General features: G+C 33.5%; 3 protein-coding genes across 3 annotated transcripts; 2 read left to right on the top strand and 1 right to left on the bottom strand.

Moving 5' to 3' along the window:
- The first annotated feature begins 684 nt into the window (after positions 1-684).
- LOC110735675 (brassinosteroid LRR receptor kinase BRL1-like) lies at positions 685-2,425 on the top strand. The gene has a single exon (XM_021915862.1). It carries the CDS (start codon positions 1,208-1,210, stop codon positions 2,315-2,317), a length of 1,110 nt encoding a protein of 369 aa, XP_021771554.1. The 5' UTR covers positions 685-1,207; the 3' UTR covers positions 2,318-2,425.
- A 484-nt stretch (positions 2,426-2,909) lies between these two features.
- On the top strand, positions 2,910-4,697 carry LOC110735676 (RNA-binding protein PNO1-like). The gene is made up of 2 exons (XM_021915863.1): positions 2,910-3,046; positions 3,721-4,697. The coding sequence occupies exon 2, from the start codon at positions 3,760-3,762 to the stop codon at positions 4,402-4,404; it is 645 nt and encodes a 214-aa protein (XP_021771555.1). The 5' UTR covers positions 2,910-3,046; positions 3,721-3,759; the 3' UTR covers positions 4,405-4,697.
- A 1,609-nt stretch (positions 4,698-6,306) lies between these two features.
- LOC110735677 (calcyclin-binding protein-like) lies at positions 6,307-11,068 on the bottom strand. The gene is made up of 5 exons (XM_021915864.1): positions 10,870-11,068; positions 7,971-8,114; positions 7,482-7,721; positions 6,890-6,949; positions 6,307-6,715 (listed from the first exon to the last, which is right to left on the bottom strand). Exons 1-5 carry the CDS (start codon positions 10,918-10,920, stop codon positions 6,611-6,613), a joined length of 600 nt encoding a protein of 199 aa, XP_021771556.1. The 5' UTR covers positions 10,921-11,068; the 3' UTR covers positions 6,307-6,610.
- Between the last annotated feature and the right edge of the window lie 3,539 nt (positions 11,069-14,607).

Below are 14,607 nucleotides of genomic sequence, written 5' to 3'. Positions count from 1 at the left end.
GAGCTTGTGAATATTTTGATGTTTCACTACTTTTGATGTCTGAGATTAGACAAGATTTTTTAACTTGTATTTTGGCCCAAAATAAATTTAAATACTCCGTACAAATTGTTATTTACAGTACCTTTTAATTGATATAGTTTTCCTATAATCGAGTAGAACAATTGTGTTAAATTGTGTCATTGTTAGATGATTGGAACAGCTATATCGCGGTATGAATTAATGAAACAAGTCGTGTTGAAATATAGTCTTCTTTGAGATAGTGTCTTCATCCTGATAATCAACAATGAGCTCGAATTGAATCGAACCTAATGAAGCCGAATCAACCCAACATTGAATTGGATTACTCCATTTCACCCTTTGGACAAGGACGATAAATAGATAGAGCCTTTATAAATGTTATTTCGTATGTTATAACCACATATGTAGGTGATGGAATTAATTAATTTGCATGTTCTCTTGGATATTCAAGCATACGAAGTATACGGAGTATAATAATTAGGGTGATTATTTTGTAGGGTAAATTCTGTATTATGTATGATAGTAATGACACTTTTAGGCTTTTAGCTATTACTGTCAATATATTTGGTATTGGACGATTGTGTTATTGCTTTCTTCATGAAATAATGGCCATTTTATATTTGAAATATGAGTTTGAACAGGTTTTTAATTAGCTTTAAAAAAAAAAAAAAAAAAACTAGAATGAACATATAAATGAAAACTAATGAGTTGTTTGTGAGCTAAGAACACAAATGCTCAAGGTAGGCTTGTTTATTAATGAACTTCAATTACAGTTTTTGTTCAACCACATTTGTTTATTTAGTGAATGATTTATGTCCAAACTTATCTACAAGTATATTGACTCATAGACATCCTTACACGTATATTTTCTTAGGAAGCTCTTAGGAAGCCATAGAACAAACATAGAAATGGTCCAAACTAATACTTGTACAGCTTATTTACAAGTTACAATGTGATATACTATTCTACGAAGTGAAAGAGTCTAATTGAAAGACTACCCCTAAATTCTCACTTACTTTTGTCATCATTTCAATAGGTACAACACTGACCGTTGACTTGTTGACTTCCAAAGTCAAAGTTAACACCTTCCAAGAACCTCCCCTTGTTTTACTTAATCACTTCTTTGATTGAAAACATTCTCACTCACACAATATTAATCCTTAGCTTCCATTTTTATTTCTCCTCCAAAATGGATCAACGTCTTGTATTCTTCATTGCAGGACTATCTTGTATTATTCTAATCTCTCTCCCCCTCCTCATCATCCTATGCGTTAAATGCAAACAAAAGCGCCACCGCCGCCCTCGTAGCCAGCTCCCCGTGTCGCACTCTACGTTGCCACCCGTCGATGGTTCGCCCTATATCTCCACCTCCTTTGACCCGGCTCTTCGCCAACTCTCCATGCTTGAGCTCTTTGAAGCTACGAACGGGTTTGACCCCAAGCTCATCATTGGGGATGGTAGTTTTGGCCTTGTGTACAAAGCTAAGCTTCCCTCCGGTGTCACTGTCGCGGTTAAGAAGCTAGGCGAGGATGCTTTCCAAGGGCTTCGTGAGTTTCGGGCGGAGATGGAAACCTTGGGGAGACTTCGTCACCGGAATATTGTAAAGATTTTAGGTTATTGCGTGTCGGGTTCGGATCGAGTTCTTATTTATGAATTTGTCGAGAAGGGGAGTTTGGACCAGTGGTTACAAGACATGTCATCATTGTCGTTTAATTCTTGGTGGGTCCCTTTGTCTTGGGATTTGAGGGTTAAGATTATTAAAGGGGTGGCTAATGGGCTGGCCTTTTTGCATGGGCGAGATGTTGCAGTTGTACATAGAGATATTAAGGCTAGTAATGTGTTATTAGATAATGAATTTGAGGCCCATATTGCCGATTTTGGTTTGGCTAGGAGGATTGAAGGGGCTAACTCCCATGTTTCCACCCAAGCCGCCGGGACCATGGGTTATATGCCTCCAGAGTACCTAGGGGGTTACCCGACTGCTACTGTGAAAGGTGATGTGTACAGTTTCGGAGTTTTGATGTTCGAGGTGGCGACAGGCAAGCGACCTAATTTGCCTGTTCGGGAGGACGGACGTGAGATTTGGATGTTGGAGTGGGCTAAGAAAAAAATAGGTGAAAGAAAACATGTTGAGGTATTAGACATTAGTGTACCTAGGAAAGATTTGAGAGAAGATGAGGTTTATGAATTTTTTAAGATTGCCAATTTGTGCACTAACCAAAGGCAAAAGGAACGTCCTTCTATGTGCAATGTTGTGGAAATGTTAAATCATATTAGTGTAGATTCTCTAAAAGTGTAAGATTGTATATATGTAGTTTGGTAAAAATGAAAATTATATTAATAGAATTCAAGTTGCTCATAGAAGAAACATAATGAATAATGAAGTATACATTTAAAATAAAAAATGATATGTAGTTATTTTTGTGAATAATTTAAAATGGCTAAATTACTCCCTCCGTCCTATATAATTACCATTATTTTTTAATAGTCAAACATTAAACACAACGAACAATAAATCTGATATCTGATTGATAAATTTCATTGATATGAAGTACGGAGTATAAAGAAATATGATTATGTGAGATGTTATTAAGTTCGTCTTAATATAATTTTTATAGGGTAAGGACTATGTATAAGCATTAAATATACTTCCTAAAATGAAATTAAGTTGAAAATTCATGACAAAATTACGCGTAAATTAGTGTAATCAGTGTTAATTTTTCATCAACATTTTCTTTTTTCCAATGAGCACCTATTTGAGTTTTTTCACGGAAATTAAGAAAGTTGATAGAAGTATGTAAGTGCTACTCGTATTTATTAATGCTCAATATTTATATCAAACCAAAATTATATTATGGGACAGGAGAGATTTTGTTAGGCGAGTTAGGTTATAGCCTCATATAAATAGTTAGTCAGTAATTTCCCACATTCTCTTTGGCCGACCTCTTCTCCTACTGAAGAGCGTACTCTGAAATCTCCATTGAAGCGGCTTTTGAGCTCTCTCTCCTCCATTCAAGCAGCTCCTTAGGTAAGATTTTTTTTAAGAAAATTACTTTTAAATAATCGAATATCAATTTTATAAATCTAGGTTTTAGTATCACTCTATCTCTAATTTAATTGTGACAAGAACTGAATTAAATCTAAAATAAGGAAAGTCAGTTCAAATTCACCTTTCATATCTTGCAACTTGTCTTTACTTCAGTTCCGCTTCCTGGATTGGGATCTTGTATATAGAGTTGGATACTCCTGAAACAAATGAATACTTGTGACAATTGAATGTGTGTTAGGATAATGGCTCTATTTAAGCGTACAGTAGCAACATAATTAGTTTATAATAGAAATAGGTTGAGTTAGAAGATATAATTATCTTAAGATCAAATGAGCAAGATATGTAATTGAAGAAAGTAGCTTCAAAGCTATGACATCGCTTGCTTGTCCTGTTACTGTTGTGCTTAAAATTGTTCAAATTATGCTCTTGGAGCTTTTCTCCTTTTGCTGGTTGATACCATATTGGTATATTGAAATGTTCAAGAGGGCTGAGGAAGTTAGGATCACTGTGGAATTGTATACCATCTTTTGCTTTGATGATAGATTTTATATTTGGAGTATCAATTTGTGTCTTGTTATGATAATTATTTTTTTTGGCAAAACTTGTTGGCGATATATTAAACTGAATGGTGTTGTGATATGTTTTTTTGCTAGTTTTTCTCTGGAGCAGTGGAAATAGAACGAAAAACAAACATGAATGCCATGGAAGTTGAGACATCAAACTCAGCATCTGCTTCTCTTCCATCACGGCCCAAATTTGGGGCTTTGAGGGCTCATGAGATGTCTGATGGTCAAGTACAATTCAGAAAGGTGAGTGTTCCTCCTCATCGTTACACGCCCTTGAAAAAAGCGTGGCTGGAAATCTACAACCCAATTTACGAACAGATGAAAATTGACGTAAGGATGAATCTTAAAGATCGCAAGGTTGAGCTGAAGACAAGGGCTGACACCCCTGATGTAAGTAACTTGCAGAAGTGTGCTGATTTTGTCCATGCCTTCATGCTTGGGTTTGATGTTACGGATGCAATTGCCCTTTTGAGGGTAGATGAACTTTATGTTGAGTCATTCGAGATCAAGGATGTTAAAACACTTAAAGGTGACCACAAATCTCGTGCTATTGGAAGGCTTTCTGGTAAAGGTGGTAAAACAAAGTTTGCCATTGAAAATTCAACGAGGACTCGCATTGTAATTGCAGACTCAAAGATTCACATTTTGGGGTCTTGTACAAACATTAAGGTAGCGAGGAGCTCACTCTGCAGCCTAATATTAGGGTCACCTGCTGGAAAGGTTTATTCGAAGCTTAGAGCAGTAACTGCACGACTGGCAGAGAGATTTTGAGCTTTCATGCATCAATTTTTGCAAGGATAGGCTGCATTTTTGTTTTGGAGCGTGAGCTTGTCTCCTGTCCAACCTTTGGAAGGGGAGGCGAACTACAGCATGTTGAGGATTGTTTTATGATGATAATCTTACCGCTCAAAGCCTTGTTATGTTATGTTATTTAACTTGATTATAAGTATTATCGACTACAGTAGAGATGATTTTGTGGTGTTGGAATATTTATTTGTTAACTGTTTTTAAAAATGAAATCATTCATGTTACCTGAGGCTATGCATGATTTTGATTTGGTGATTTTTACTTGGTGTATTTGAGATTATAGATTCAGGTAAAGTTCTCATTTCTTTGGCCGTTTCACTACACTTTTAATTCAACTAGATAGATGCAAAGATTGCTCTGTTTCGTGTTGTGACTTACATATGTCCATGTGCACCAGAGTTGTCTAAGCTTGACACTAATTTAGCCCACTAGTAATGATACTTGTTGCAATATTCAGAAGGGCAGCCAAGCATAGCCTGAGCCAGAACCCTATCACGCAATGAAGTTTAGCGCCTATGCGCTGAGCCATGAGCCATGCAATACCTCGGGTTGCCTCACCTAGTGCCATTGCTATATATACCTTTGGACGATGGTAACAAATCTTACAATATTTAACATTATAATGATACAATACGACAAGGTATTAGTTTAATGATGGCGAGCAGAAGCCAAAACCACTGGAGCTACTCCTAAATCATGACAATCTGATTGAAACAAAAAACCATTGGAAATTTGGGAAGTAGTTCGGTCCACTAATCTACTTTCGCCTTCTATCCTTGTCAAAAAAAAGGAAAAAAAAAAAAAAGAACGACAAAATCTAATATCATATCATATCATTTTAATAAATAAAGCCGGTCTCGCAGCCAGACCACGAGACAATGACACTTGACTCTCCAATTTTTCGCCAAGTGTTGTTGCACCATGTAAGTACGGATTTTTGGATATATTTTATAAAATAAAAATGTTGTATAGAGTTTTATATCACTATACTTCTAATATTTCATATATACAAAATTAATCACAACTTTTAATAAATACAGTATTCTATAACTCGATTTTATTTTCATCATAAAATTCGTTTCAAAAAGTTCTTTATTATAAGATCCATTAATATGTAATTTAGTTAAAAATATAATAGAAAATCAGTAAAAATAATTTTAATTTGGTAAAAATACTTTCAACTCAGTAAAAATTATTAAGGTTCAATAACAATAATTTCAAGTCAATAATAATATAGATATCTATTTACAAACAAAACTACAAAAAGTACACTATTCTATAAATAAACGATTAGATATCGTATGTCTAAATATCCTGCATTACATAATCGTATTAATGAACATTCAAGCCAAAAAGTTTATCCTAAAAAAAAAAAAATCAATTCACATAAGCAAAATTAGCGAATGGGATTTTAAAGTTCAAATTAATTAAGTATAAAGTATTATTTTGAGATTAGAAATTTTATTTAAATATATAATAAATGAGAGAAAATTCACAATTTATTTTACAATAAAAATATTAAATAATGTACTACATACAACAAATAAAATAACAAATTTATCACATAATACAAAATAATATTTGATTAGAAATTCAAACAAACCGTGCATCGCACGGGCTTCAATTAGTGACATATTATACGAGAATAATAAGACACATCATTGGTTGTATGAGACAGGGTAGACACTAGACATGAAACAATTTGTCGTTTTGACTACAAATCTATTATTCCTTGAATTTTGTTCCAGCTCACTTTGTTGCAAGTAAAGAAACAGATGTACATGTTGATGTCATATGAAGTATCAACATATTCTATTTGCATTACATGCATGCCAAAGGCGATTTAGCAAAGTTGTACCTGTAGAATGTGGTGAATAAGGAGCAAGTTGAGAAAGACATTTCAAAGTTTCAAACCTTTCAAACAAACATATTGAACGAAATGGCAAAGAAGCATTATGAAAGTAGCCTAGATACAACGCAGAATCCCTACCCCAGTTCCATTCAAACCCCTCAACAAGGTCAAAGACAGCCAGAAAGCAGAGTATGTCTAAGCTAAGAGCCCAAGGATGCAATTTAGAAATTTATGCAAGTAAAATCCCAGATACTGTGACAAAAATGGATCAGAATCCCCTAACTGATGCCTATGCACTTTCTGATAGCCTACAGATCTTCAACGGTATCCCTTCAGAGAATCGGCAGTCTTCCCGGATCTTGCATCAGTCCAAGCTTTAGCAATGGTTTTCTTCATTTCCTCATCCCCTTCCTCATACATATCCTGCAAAATTGAGGAAGTACATGTTAATGCAAATATCAAAGTCTATGAACTTCAGAAATAATTCAAAGTCATTCCTGTAATCTCACTAAATCAAGCCCAGAACAACAGTATAGCTAGCAGGATTGCCCATTAATCAGCACCATAATATACAACAATGTAAAGATTAGAATATACATTCATCAGATCCATTATGCCAGCCATAGGATCCTTTTCCTTGTCTAGATTTGGCTTCAGCTGCATTAACCAAAACCAAATAAATAAGAAAACCACACATAACAATACTTAAATATTAAAACTTTAACTGATTGGAAATCATTTTCATAAAATTGAATTAAACTTTCACCACCATTGTACTTTGAGATTCTTAGTCAACAAAATATCATTCACAGCCCAAATGGCATGCAATATAAAATGAGGATAATGGTAATATGTGTACATATAGTTTGACAAGGGAAGTCTCATGCCACATTGATTATAGCATGTGTACCCCCTGAGTATTTCAAGTTTATCGTGGATATTGATCACCACTTAAAAGTTAATTCATACATGGTTAGGGAAGGAGCAACATACCATGAATTGTATGATATAAGTTATTTACAAAGATATAGTTAATACTGTCTATTAAACAAGTCAAAAGGCTAATATGAGACAGTACAAAAGTCAGCTTAAAATTTTTAGAAAGTCGCCTATGATTTTGGAGCATAAAATTATGGCCTAATATTTTGGGATAGAGGGAGTAATTTACATCATAGTAACAGAAAATTACCTTGTCCTCTTTGTAATGCAGATCTTGCCATTTCCCTTTCGAAGCTTTGACCAAATGTACAATTACCCTTGTGGGCTTGACTTTGACCTTGGTTTGGTCTGAAACAATATCTTTACTCAATTTGGGTATGGCAAATTGATAATTTTTCCCCTGAACATCATGAAACTTGAACTCAATAGAATTTGGGTTTATGTTTTTCTCCATCTTTTCTTCTTGCACTCCCTTTAGAGACAGATGTATCTGCAAGATGCAGATATGAATATCAGTATCCAGATTTAGAAAGATCTGGGTCAACTACTTGAGGGTCATATATTGAAAGTAACTGGTCAGAGATCAATAGGTGTAACAGAAATTTTTTTGTAATTACTCTTCATCTACGAGACCTAGGTTAGGACTACTAATAAATAAAGAGCACAAAGCTGGGCTATTATGAGGTGGCATAAGGTTTATCAAATTTTTTTACCCTGAGAACAAAGTCCAGATTCTCACCTTTACTTTATCATAGTCCTGTCCCCAGCTGAAAGATGAAAGAGTAGAATAAGTCTGTGTTGGAGAGTAAGGCACCTTTGTCGTCGCCACAGGAATTGGAGTATGATGCTGGGGAGCTGAAGAAGAAGCTTTTTCTTTTGACAACTATGCACGAAAAATGTCATAGACAATCAGAATCAAAACAAAGATCTAATGACTGTAGAAGCAAAAGTAAATGAAGCAAATTACCTTTAAATGATGATTTAGCTATCAAGATAATTTGAGATTTGTATTCATGATTTCCCAAGAAGGTCATTTAAACTGTGTATAAGGTAAAATATCAAGATGAAAGACATAAAGTAGATAATGATAGCCCCTGAATTCCTGAAAGCAATCTTATAATTCGACCTTTCGAATGCTACTGCCCAATCACACATTGGCCTTCAGCTACCCAGAAAATGGCTATTTTCAATACATGATAATGATAGTACAAATATACACTCTTCAACAGTCAAGTATGGTCACAAGCAGTAACTAAGTTCACAACTCTTAACTCCATACCCCATACTTTGCCAATGCTTGCAACAGCTGAAAGAAAGCACTCATAGTCAGATATATTCTCAAATCTCAATTCTATATGTAGAATTCTGTAGCATACTTGGATTCTTCATATTACATCAAGTATCCATGTCGAATCATGGATATAGGTAGGAAACTTTGTTCCTTCATTTTTGACCAAAATCATGAATTTTTCACACAAAATAGTCGGACACTTGACACGTACCCATGTTGGACATGGGTACTTGAGTTTAAGCAACATTGCCCAGCCTGTAACACTATACAAATATCAAAATTTGGTTCTTATAAATTGTTGTGTGGACATGGATTAGCACACAGTTTGAACTAAGAGAAAGGCCCAGATGATACCATATTAACATAATGATGTTTACAAGAAATCTATCTTTGAATAACATTTCAATAAGAATGGAGGGAGTATAAAGCCAATAAACATATTTAACAAGTAAATAATCCATGATGCAAGCTTTTAGCAACTGCATGCTTCCCGCAATGACTAAGTTAACCGTCAAGGAGTCCCTACTTCTATGGTCCTCTTAAGATAGTCATGGTCAGACCATCCTATTTCCCAAGGTCCTTCCAAAGCACACATCCCATGGCCACGGGTATCCATGGTTCCCACCAATGTAGGATCCATAGCCGGTGTTGACTAAGCCATGCTTGTTCTTTCATGGGGCGGTCTCCATAGTCTCCACCATGGCAGATGACAGATATAGTAACATGAAGCACTTGGCATTCAAGTAATGAAAACCCAAGGAAATAATATTCGTTAACCAAAAGAAATCTGTCTTAAATATCCTAATGAAAATATCCATGTGAATTAGAAATAAAACATCTATAGGAGTTTTGTTTGTTCCATTAATTCACCCAGTAATCTACCATTTAAAATTGTGAAGAGGATCTGACAGAGTGACACAATATGGTCTATATCCAATTCCACAAGAAAAATAGAATTGAGGGATCAAGTGGAAGGAAATGAAGCATTGACTGACTACTATAGCAATGTTTGGGTTTGCACAGCTACATACTTTTTTCCCATATACAAATATATTCTCAAGGTGTTCTAATTACCAGCAGACTTTGGCACTTTCTTTGATTAAGTCGAATACATGTCAGCCACCAAAGCTGTCTCGGACTGTGGTTAAGAAAAGCACTTATTGATCTGGGTCATCATGTGAAACTCAGTTACCAGAGCAGAAATAAGACTCAAGTTTGATAACATTTACATTGTAAGAGGAAAATTGCAACGTACAAAAGTAACATATGATATCCCAAACTGTAGAAAAAGAAAGTGATTATAGGAAGGAATGTCCGATAGTAATGTACAAGAGGCATTAAAATTCTATATCTAAAGCCTTTTAATATCCGAAAGACTGAAAATATGTCACTTCAATCTACCCAATCAAATCTAAAAGCATTCTTTATTACAAGATTATTTATAATAGATGCTTCATTCAACTCTACTTGTCTCCACGAATGTCTCCAAATGACAAAAGCCATCAATAAGGTGTTCAGGTCTAAACTTATTAAGGACAGTGTGGTGTGGTCTAATTTTTAAATTTCTAATCTGAAACTCTTAATATAGTCTGACTAAACTTTAACCACTATTTTACAATAATGTATAAGAAAAAACATTAATATGTGGGAACTTATTATTCAAATCAATGTGCACGATGTATATTTATCAAAAAAATTATCAATATGCAATTAGAGATATATAGTAATAAGTAAATGAATATTAATAGTTCTTGACTGATAAGATTAGAATATTTACGGTCTGGTTCGATTTTGACGAAAATAAGTATGGAGTAATAAGTTTTTGAAGTAAGTTGACAAATAACAAGTTCTTAACCATTAGGTTAACAATCTAAACTAATCATTTATAATTGACCATTCAAATTTAGCAGTACTTCAAATCAGTAACAAGGCATTTAAACTGTTCATCTATACAAACTAAAAATTGAATATTATATCAATAACAAATCTTAATATATGAACAAAAGCATAGAGAAGTTCACAATCATTTTCTTGATTTCCTCAAAAGCAAGAATTGATTCCATCATTGTTAAATCATATTTAAACTTCAAAATTAATCTGAGCTTGAATTGCATTCATCTTTGAAACTGAAAGCAAATTTCATTTCAATTGTAGTTTAAATACATGTAAACAGCAATCAGGACAAAATATATGAAAAATTGAAATTGAAATTTCAAACACAATACTCAGACACAAACAATTTATTTACTTGTATTTCTTTCAAAAAGAAAAATCATAAATTCAAACACAATAACCCAAATAACATATAAACATCGGAAATTTGTTAAAAAGAAAGATGAAGAAGAACCTTTTCTAAGTTGTGAAGCTCTTCCAAGTCCAGTGAAAATTCTTCCGCCATTTTTGCTAAATTCTTCTCTCAAAAATTCAGGGTTAATTTGAAATGAGAAAATTGATTGACTCAGAAGATGATGAGTAGAGTTGAGTAGACTAGTAGAGTAGAGAATAGTGAAGAAATTTTTAGGAGAGCCTGTAGTTTGAAGTTTAGAGTGTAGGTTCTAAAGGGTTCTTTAAGAAGATGATACTCCCTCCGTCGTTAAATTTTTTTGCCCTATTTGACTTTTTGCGGTATTCAACAAGCGTCTTAAAACGGTTATATCACCATTTTCACACGTGTAAAAATTATAAAAACTAAATATTAATAAAATGTACAATGAGACTATCCAACAAGATCTCACATGTTTATTTTATCACTTATAGAATAAGAGTATTTTAAGGTCAAAGTTTATAAAATTTGACCCAAATTTTTGCAATGGGGCAAAATTTGCAATGAGGCAAAAATTTAGGGACAGAGGGAGTACAAATCATGAGGGGTGAGCATGCAACGGGTACCCGCCCCGTTAGTATTAACGATTCGGATAACTGATAACTAATATCATTAATATCTAGTGATATTTATAAACCGAATCGATAAGTTTGGGTACCCGGATTTTCGGATCGGTTATTAAGTACCCAATAAGATATCCAATAATGATAATTAAGCTTAATTATGTAGTTATTATGATATCATTTAACACTAATTAACGACAATACCACATTACCACATGATTTTGACCAAATTATTAATAATATTATTAATCAATGATATTATAAAGTGATTATGATGTAAAGTAAGAGTTTAAATTTTGGAAAAATAGATTTAAGTAGGAAAAAAAAAACAAAAAATTGCTTATCGGATCGGATCGGGTAACCGTTAATTTAAAATGATACCCAATAACTATACTTGATAACAAATTATTGGAATGGGTACCCGAACCATTATGGTTATCGGATCGGATACCCTTATTTTTAAAACGATTACGAATCGGGTTTTCAGTTTTTCGGGTAGTTTTGCTCAGCCCGCATACATGTATACGTGTTGCACAGCTCCATTTACGACTTAGGTGGTCAAGGCTCTAGGAGTCAATGGTAGTTACTATGTGTACCATGGGTCGTCCATGGTGCATCAAGTCTACACTTTTGATCATTTAGTAAAAAAATTTGAACACTTTAGAAAAATGAACATTTGTAAAATAATATGAACACGTCACAAAAACTGAACATAAACATGCAATTTTATATGTTCATATTTTATAAAAAAATGTTCATTTTATATGCGGTAAATGTTCAATTTATATTACAAAACTATTGAATGATTAAGAGTCATACAAACTTCTTTTAAAAAATTGATATTTGTTATATAGTGTTGTATTTAATATACTACATGTTCAAAATTTGCTATTGTTCAATTTTTTTTTTTTTTTTACTAAATGTTAAAAAGTACAGGCGTGGTTCATTGCGTTTGTTCAGATTTTTTTACTAAATGTTCAAATTTTGTGATGTTCAGATTTTTTTACAAAATGTTCAAAAAGTTCAGATTTTTTTTACTAAATGTTCAAAAGTATAGGCGTGGTGCATTACGATTGTTCAGATTTTTTACCTGATGTTCAAAATTTACGATGTTTAGATTTTTTTACTAAATGTTCAAAATTTGCAATTGTTCAGATTTTTTTTTTTACTAAATGTTCAAAAGTATAGGCGTGGTGCACCTATTTTTAGGTGCACCATGATACACCTTAAAATTTGCGGGGTCAAGCTAAGGGTCCAGTCAATTGAACAACAGATAGCCATTAGACATTAGCGTATCAGTCAATTGTCAAGCAAACAAGGCCTATGTTTAATTCATAACGTCGTTATTCACCTTATTTAAACAATTTAGTATTAGATGTGATTTTTTATTGTTCAATATCTTGTATTTTTTTAAAAGAAAATTATAGTATATATTTAGAAAATATAAATTATACAAATCTAATACGATCTCATTGATATGTGTTTTTCTTATATATTACTGTACATAGAAAATCAAATTTTAGTCAAAATTAAAGAATCAGATCATATAAAATCATATACTCCAGAGTATTTGGTTGATAGGCAAAGATAATAAAGTGATTGATTAACTTCAAATCAAATTAGATATGGACTATGCAAAGATAATAAGGCAAACTAAACATAGCCTTATCACGAAGTATTGGGTTGAGCTCATTCTTGTTATGTCGTTATTGCAAAGTAGTACATATGCCATGCATATTGGGTTGAGCCATAGAACTCATTCTTGTTATGTTATACTCTATGCACTTTAAATTAGTTGGCATGTTTCTTTTATCAAATTTTGTCAATTCGGACATGTAAAAATTTGCAAATAACTCTTATATCAATAAGTATGAGCAATTAAAAAAATAAAATAAAATACAATTAGAAAATACGAATTTAAAAGAATCTTACAATACTCCAATACTCCACATGATTAAGAATATCACTCCGTATTATTTATAAACCACAAATTTGACTTAAAATAGAATTATAAATAGTGTAAATAGTTAAATGAAGCAAACAATTACGAGTACATATCCAATGGTAGTAGCATGGTAAAACATGTTTTCTACTTGTCTATGCTTGCCCACCTTGATTGGTTAAATACTTATACTAAGCTGATTTATTAGAGACAATCTCCTAAGAAAATTATAATTAATAGTGATAAAGATTGTTTTTACGGTTTTTTCACCAAATACCCATGAGTTTTAACTTTATTCACCATATACCTACGAAAATTTTCAAATTCACCGTATACACATAAGTTTCACGAAAATGTCACCACATGTCATTTTCTGTTAACTCTGTTTATCATTCCGTTTAAATATACCACGTTGCAGTCTTTGATTGGTTCTTATTTAAATTATTTCATTAATTAATTAATTAATTAAAAAAATTATTAAAACAAATTTTTTAAAAAACCACGATTCCACAAGCCCAGTCATCCTCCTCGCCCCCCACCGCCCCCAACTTGCCCCACCCACGTCGGCGCTCAGGCCCCCTCCCTCTTCCCCTGCGCTGGCGCCGCACCTCCTCCAAGCCTTGCGCCGATGTCGTCCCCCTTTCCCCCTAAACCACCATTTCCCCACCTTAATTCCCCCTCCGTCTAAAAACCATTGAAATCCTTAATCACCCGAATTGCTGCAGTTGTTTTTCGAATTGGAGGTTGAGAGACGCCAGAATTGACGAAATTAGGCAGCGATGGTGGTGAAAAGATGCTAGCGGTAGGCGTTGAATTTGTGTGTGGCGGTGCTGATGGAGTGTAGTGCGGGGGCAGCGAGACGGTTTTTACGAGCTGGGTGGAGGGAGCTTGATTTGTGTGGTGTGTTGGGTAATTGTGGTGAAGGTGGCTGCGTTCAGGTGGTGGTTGTGTGTAATACCCCATATTTTTTAGACGAATTTTAAATAATTAATTTATTATTATTTTCTAAAAAGGGTATTTTAGTAAGTTATTTCTATTTGAATTTTAGAGACAAAATGATATTTGATTTTGGCGCCAAAAATATTTTCAAAACTCAATTATTATTTTGGATAAGATTTATTATATATAGGGAATTGCTAGAATGAGAATGAGAAAATGAAACCACTTAAAAGTTGACACATGTCCCACTTTATAATTTTTTAAAAAGAAAATATTCCTTTGTTATATTCTCATTTCTCATTCTAGCAAATCCCTATA

This window comes from Chenopodium quinoa, unplaced genomic scaffold, assembly GCF_001683475.1.
Source record: "Chenopodium quinoa cultivar QQ74 unplaced genomic scaffold, ASM168347v1, whole genome shotgun sequence".
NCBI lineage: Eukaryota > Viridiplantae > Streptophyta > Magnoliopsida > Caryophyllales > Amaranthaceae > Chenopodium > Chenopodium quinoa.
The sequence above is the reverse complement of the archived record's forward strand: the minus strand, read 5'-3'. Positions and strand labels throughout refer to the sequence as shown.

What these genes read in the sequence shown, in the direction of transcription:
- LOC110735676 (XM_021915863.1), top strand. Translation starts at nt 3,760, where the DNA reads ATGAATGCCATGGAAGTTGAGACATCAAACTCAGCATCTGCTTCTCTT.
- LOC110735677 (XM_021915864.1), bottom strand. Translation starts at nt 10,920, where the DNA reads ATGGCGGAAGAATTTTCACTGGACTTGGAAGAGCTTCACAACTTAGAA. An exon ending in AGCTTCACAACTTAGAAAAG is followed by an intron (nt 8,115 to 10,869) that starts GTTCTTCTTCAT and finishes TTTCGTGCATAG; the next exon opens with TTGTCAAAAGAAAAAGCTTC. An exon ending in GCATAATGGATCTGATGAAT is followed by an intron (nt 6,716 to 6,889) that starts GTATATTCTAAT and finishes TCAATTTTGCAG; the next exon opens with GATATGTATGAGGAAGGGGA.
- LOC110735675 (XM_021915862.1), top strand. Translation starts at nt 1,208, where the DNA reads ATGGATCAACGTCTTGTATTCTTCATTGCAGGACTATCTTGTATTATT.